The sequence below is a fragment of the Nuphar pumila genome, chromosome 4, assembly GCF_984573655.1.
Source record: "Nuphar pumila chromosome 4, dmNupPumi1.hap1.1, whole genome shotgun sequence".
In the NCBI taxonomy this organism is placed as follows: domain Eukaryota; kingdom Viridiplantae; phylum Streptophyta; class Magnoliopsida; order Nymphaeales; family Nymphaeaceae; genus Nuphar; species Nuphar pumila.
The window spans coordinates 119,548,115-119,553,642 of NC_143252.1; the positions used below are offsets into that span (position 1 = coordinate 119,548,115).

General features: G+C 40.1%; 1 protein-coding gene across 2 annotated transcripts; it reads right to left on the reverse strand.

Moving 5' to 3' along the window:
* Positions 1-112: 112 nt before the first annotated feature.
* On the reverse strand, positions 113-5,143 carry LOC149840812 (Tetratricopeptide repeat (TPR)-like superfamily protein). 2 transcript variants are annotated; one of them, XM_090003357.1, is made up of 4 exons: positions 4,509-5,143; positions 4,200-4,352; positions 1,161-1,366; positions 113-547 (listed from the first exon to the last, which is right to left on the reverse strand). In XM_090003357.1, exons 1-4 carry the CDS (start codon positions 4,956-4,958, stop codon positions 340-342), a joined length of 1,017 nt encoding a protein of 338 aa, XP_089859483.1. In that variant the 5' UTR covers positions 4,959-5,143; the 3' UTR covers positions 113-339. The 2 variants fall into 2 exon arrangements, with proteins under 2 accessions (XP_089859483.1, XP_089859484.1); XM_090003358.1 differs by having other exon boundaries at positions 537-604.
* Between the last annotated feature and the right edge of the window lie 385 nt (positions 5,144-5,528).

Consider the following 5,528-nt stretch of genomic DNA (forward strand, 5'->3'; position numbering starts at 1 on the left):
TCTTCGTATAGCATGGAGGTAATTGCAAGCTAACGGTAAATTTATATCAGTGCTCCCCACAAAAAAAGTTTCTTTACTAGAAGCATGCCAAAGCAATCTGAACACTGTGGTATACAGACGGAAGAATAGACTCTTTTTAAGCAATGGTCCAAAGCAGCAACACAGTTGTACATACATGTGCAATTATGTTTATGAATGAGATCTATCAACAAATAGGCACAATACAATACAAATTGTGAAGCAATACACCCCATGGCTTCCTTTCATGCGCTTAAGCGATGCCGCTCTGCGTGCTTTTTAAAACCTCCATGGGATATATTGTGTATGCATTCACATGAACTATCTTTGAACCAGGAGGAAGACACCCACCACACCCAAACAAACTGTTACATAAGCCCAAAATGCCCTACTCCTCTCCCATCCAATCGGCGGACGCCAAACCAAGAAGTCAGCCAAATAATCCTTTGTTGAAGGAAGCTGGTTTGTTGTAACTTCATTTCTCCGTTCCCCTCTATCTTTGTATTTGTCACTCCACGTTCCTGCATAGCTGAACACCCACCACCAAGAACTTAGTCCATCTAATGATGTCAAACTCTACCTTCCACTGCAAACCAATATAGCATCCTCAGTCTGACATATAAAATGTGTGTGGAGAGAGGGATAGGAAGCCTGATATGGCAGATGTTCCAGAAGTGTGCACTCTAGTGTGCAAAATGAACTATAGCCACAAATATCAGAGCTATTTTGAAAATATCATGATTTTATTGCAACCTTAATATGATATTAACTGACTTTTATTTGTTACTTTCTTTTTTCTTATTATCTACCCTGAGATTTTCCTGAGAGGAATGAATTTTTTCTTGTTTATCAAGATTTTCCTCAGCAAGAAAATCCTGAAAACGAGACCCCATGACATGAAACAAGCCAGTCAACACTGTCCTATTAGTCTATTACTCAGGTATCTGATTAGTTGAGAACAATATAGAAATTATAAAGCCATCACGGTGCTCCAACCTGTACAAGTTCACCCTCACATCTTTAGATGTGCAGGGGAGATACTTATCCGATAATTCATTTTATAGCAAGAAATATAGTGAGGGGATCTGTTTTAGTAAAACTACCATGGTACTAGAATTGCCTATGTGGAGTTTTGTACGAACCTATCATAACTGGAACCAATAAGAGGGATAGTGACCATCTCTTCCTCTGATATTTTCAGCTTTGGTGCCTGCAAAATGTAGCGCAGACCAGCAGCTTGCCTTCGAATACTGACACTGGGATGCCTTTTCTCCAACTCCTGATAGAGGACTATGCAATCTTTGTGCCGGTTATTAGCCTCATATGCCATTGCGAGCCATATCTGAATCTACACGTTTTGAAACAGAATATACACATTAATTTAACTACCCAATGTCTTTGCTACTGCAAGGAGATGTAATCACAGAGTATGCAATATTGAAAAAGTTAAGAGCATAAATGCATCATCTATAACATGAATGGATAGGAGGTGGAGACAAAATCAACCATAAATGGGTTTGACAGCTACTAGTCTCAGGCAAGCAAACTGATGGCAGCACTATATTGCAATAACAAGCAAGTGCCTCAGCCCATGTCAGTGACTGGATGTAAGATTCAGATGCATGCAAGATGACCAACAATACTTGGAGATTTCTTTTTTCCTTTTTAAGGTTTTCAACTAGTGAAACAAAGGAAATATTTATATCAGTTCATATTTTTTTACTCAGAAATCACTAATCTGCATGGTTTCTAGTAGTTTCCCTACACTAATGCATAAATTAGGAGTCCTAAAAAGATTCAAGATTACTTAAAAAAAATGGTCATTTAGAATTGCAGGTCAGTTGGCCTCGTAGAAAAACAAATTGGTTAGCGATATAAGCAGCTAAGATAGATATACAAGCCTACAAAAGGAAAATGCCATGGGATATGCAAAAACAAACTTTTTTTTGGATAATTCAAGGCCCCCCCTGCCCACCGGGGGAGTACACCCAGCTTCGACCCTGCGGCAAGGGATGCCACCCGTGGCTTTCAAACTTGTGATGTCCCATCAACTTGGTGACATACGCAAGTCACCCCTACCAGATGAGCAGAGCTCTTGTGGACGTGCAAAAACAAAGAATACATGAATAATGGGAACCCTTACAGATAATTCTTAACAGATAGTATCAAAGATTTTATGGTCCTTTTAACAGTTACTGTTGAAGACAAGTAATGTTCATAAATAAGAAATCACCTCCACATTCATTCGGGAGAAGCATACACTTGTCCAACAAAAAAAGGCAGGAATAGCAATGTAAATATGCAGAAATGGCCATATGCAACACTTCATACATTAGCATATGCTCATGCTACTGATAATAAGTCAATTGAGAAGTTAGAACAAAAGCAAACTTTCAATCCTGGCTATTAGATATTGTCAAGAAAATTCTCTTAGATATAATTGTTGGGAAATTTAAGAAACTAAAATGAAAGAAAATGAAGAAATAGCTATCGAAAATTTTGAAGAATCTATATTCATAAGGTTGAGGAAATTCCCAGACTACTCACAAAAAATTTTTGTGGATACCAAGATATATTCCCTCTAGTGAGAAATGGCAAAAGATATGCAATTGAAAACACTGCCAGTATTATAACAAGAAATTGAAATTCTCAGATAAATGTGACACTTCCTAGAATTGACAAAGGTGAGAATCAAATATGACTCCAGAGAAACTAGATTTACAGAAGAGGGAAGAAAAGAAACTGTCAGAACCAAATATAGTTTTAATGTCCATGGTGCCGATTCCAATCCTTTTATCTGCCACACCCGAAATGGCACAGTGAGCTTTGATAAAATCTTTGTTTCTACTATACAACTGAAAGCATTTTGCTTTATCACATGTAATTCTCTTATATATTGCCAAAAATGCACAAGATTATAGATGCATTGTAAATCAGAAAGAGGGTAAAAAGTTTGTGAGAAATCTGGGCCTTAGAGCTGTAGGTGGTGATAAATGATGAGCTGCTTGCAATGAAATAGGGCTTAGCCCGATTGGACTTTGTAATTAAGCTTCAGACAACTCAAGCTCGGTAAGTGAGACAAGCTCAAGCAACCAAAAGGCTCGACAAGTTTAGGCACATTAAATAGCACCGAACTTCATGCAAGAAACTCAGACTTGCTTCATTTTATCTTGGTAACTAGTCTTGCAATAAGAGCTCAAAGCAGTTACAAAGCTGGAGAAATCAAAAGCTATTAAACACCACTTATGCACACATACGTGCATACATGGATGCGCACACACACACAACACTAACAAAGTAAACATACAAATGTGAACCTTCATCCAGGCCAATGCAGGCATAGACTATCAAAAAATGAGAGGGTGGGTTTAGTCCCAAGTAATATCTAACCCATTGGTTTACATGTTATGTGAAAGGGCTGAAAAGAAATATGTGCAGACATTGGACTTGGCACCAACAGTCCTGAAAACCAAAAAGTAATCTACAAGCGGCCTGTGCTCGAATGACGTGGTGTCGGGAGCCTGCTAACTGATGTTTGAGGATTTTATGACTGAGCTTCAATATTAGGAAGCTTGATTTTAAAAACAGAACTACAAAGGTCAGAGTTGGTGGATTGGTAGAGCATAGAACAGGTTGATCCTGTTCATGTTATAAGGGGTTGATTTATTGTCGGGGATTCAACTGTGGTGGTTTCAATTATGCCTGATATTTTATGTTATCTTTCCTGTTCTTTTTCATCTAGAATGTTGTTGCTACTCTTTGTTCTGCTCTGCTTTGATCTTCTACGGCAACTTCTTGTCTATGTACTTTTGTACCTCTCTCTTAAACTTTACGAATTAAAAACAAAATGCCAAATATAGACTCCAGATCTTTGTGGGGAGGCCTCGTACATGAAGAAAAAAATATTACCTGCTTCAGTCATCATGTTAAAAAAATAATGAATAAAACAAGCAGTACAAAAATAATAAATAATATTGCTATAATCAACTACCAATTTGCTTCTTGCAGCAACCTGCAACAAATATTCTCTCTTCCTCATTTCATGCCTAGTTGGACTGGTGCACTTTTAAAACATTAAACTAATAATTATACAACTGTTAATAAAAATACGACCACCATCCATCACCAACAGCTCTCTATCTCTCTGAGTGTATGCTATGCAATGCAGTAAAGTCGCTCACCTCGCCACCGAAAAGCGTCTGGCGGGGGACGATGGTGAGAGCTGCTTCGAGGAACTCGATGGCTCTGCCGTAACTGCCCTTCCCATACGCCTTCTGCCCCACCTCGAACATCAGCTTCGCCGTCTCCCTCCGTTCCGCCTGCTCCTTCGCCAGCTACACCAACAACAACAACCGAAACCAAGAAAACCCCAACCCTTTCATTAGCGAATCAACCCCAAAAGGAAAAATCACGGAGATCTCACTCTCATCCACCACCTTCAGGAAACAACCCAAAAAAGGGGAAAAGGGAGAAAAAGGGGAAGAGAGAACCTTCTCGAGCTCCTTCCGGACCCTCTGCCTCTTCTCCTCCTCCGTCTCCTCTTCCACTGATGCCGCCGCCTCGGCCCCGCCCGCCTGCAACTCCTCCGCCCGACGCTCCAACTCCTTCATCTCCTCGATCTCCTTGAGCCTCTCCCTCATCTCCTTCTCCCAATCGACGTCCTCCCCGTCGCCATCGAGCCCGTTCTCGCCGTTCGACTCCGCGTCAGGGTCGACAGCGCTCGCCCTGATGAGCAAAGGATGGTGGTAGTGGTGAAGAAGAAGACGGTGGTGGTGGTCGTTTCCCAAAACGACACCGTGGACGCCCTCGATTATTCTCCTTCCTCCTCCTCTGTGATAGCGCAGGAACTCCTTCCTCTTCGAATTGGGGTTCCTCTTGGCCAAATTGAAGTCGACGAATAATGGGATTCTCCCAAAGAGGGAATGTGTCATTGCCACCATCTTCCTTCTTCCCCAACTGTTGCAGAGCTCCCTCCCCTCCTTCTCTTCCGCTTCCTTTTCTCTTTTTTTTTCTTGATTTTTTTGTTTTTTTACAATTTATATGAAATTCTCCTTAGTTTTTTTCAGTGTCTGATCTTCACCTTCGGAGACGTGATTTGAATGAGAGGGGAACAGATATTTTGGCGTCTGAAGCTACCACCGGTTGTCTGCTTTATCTTTTTTTCTTTCCAAGAATTGATGGATCTGCCCCTGTAGTTGGAAGCTATATATCACATGGACACGTATAAGGTACGACCGTACGCGTACGAGAATGAATAATGGATCGGTTTTGAAAAATTGGTACACGAGAACAAAATGTTTAAAAAAGGGGTTAATATTTGGTGCTATTGAATGCACAAAATTATAGATTATTTTTTAGCTTAAATCCTATGGTACGTTTAGTGGAAAATGAGTTTGAATTATATGATTGGCAATGGGTTTCAAAAATTAACTGTCCACACTGTACTAAAATTTCATGACTCAAAATTTCATATTTTTGAATTGAATAACACTGTCATGACTCAAAAAAGG

Coding starts and splice junctions, on each gene's coding strand:
- LOC149840812 (XM_090003357.1), bottom strand. CDS start 4,958: ATGGTGGCAATGACACATTCCCTCTTTGGGAGAATCCCATTATTCGTC. Junction 4,353..4,508: donor TCCGGAAGGAGCTCGAGAAG/GTTCTCTCTTCC, acceptor TTGTTGGTGTAG/CTGGCGAAGGAGCAGGCGGA. Junction 1,367..4,199: donor AGACGCTTTTCGGTGGCGAG/GTGAGCGACTTT, acceptor CAAAACGTGTAG/ATTCAGATATGGCTCGCAAT.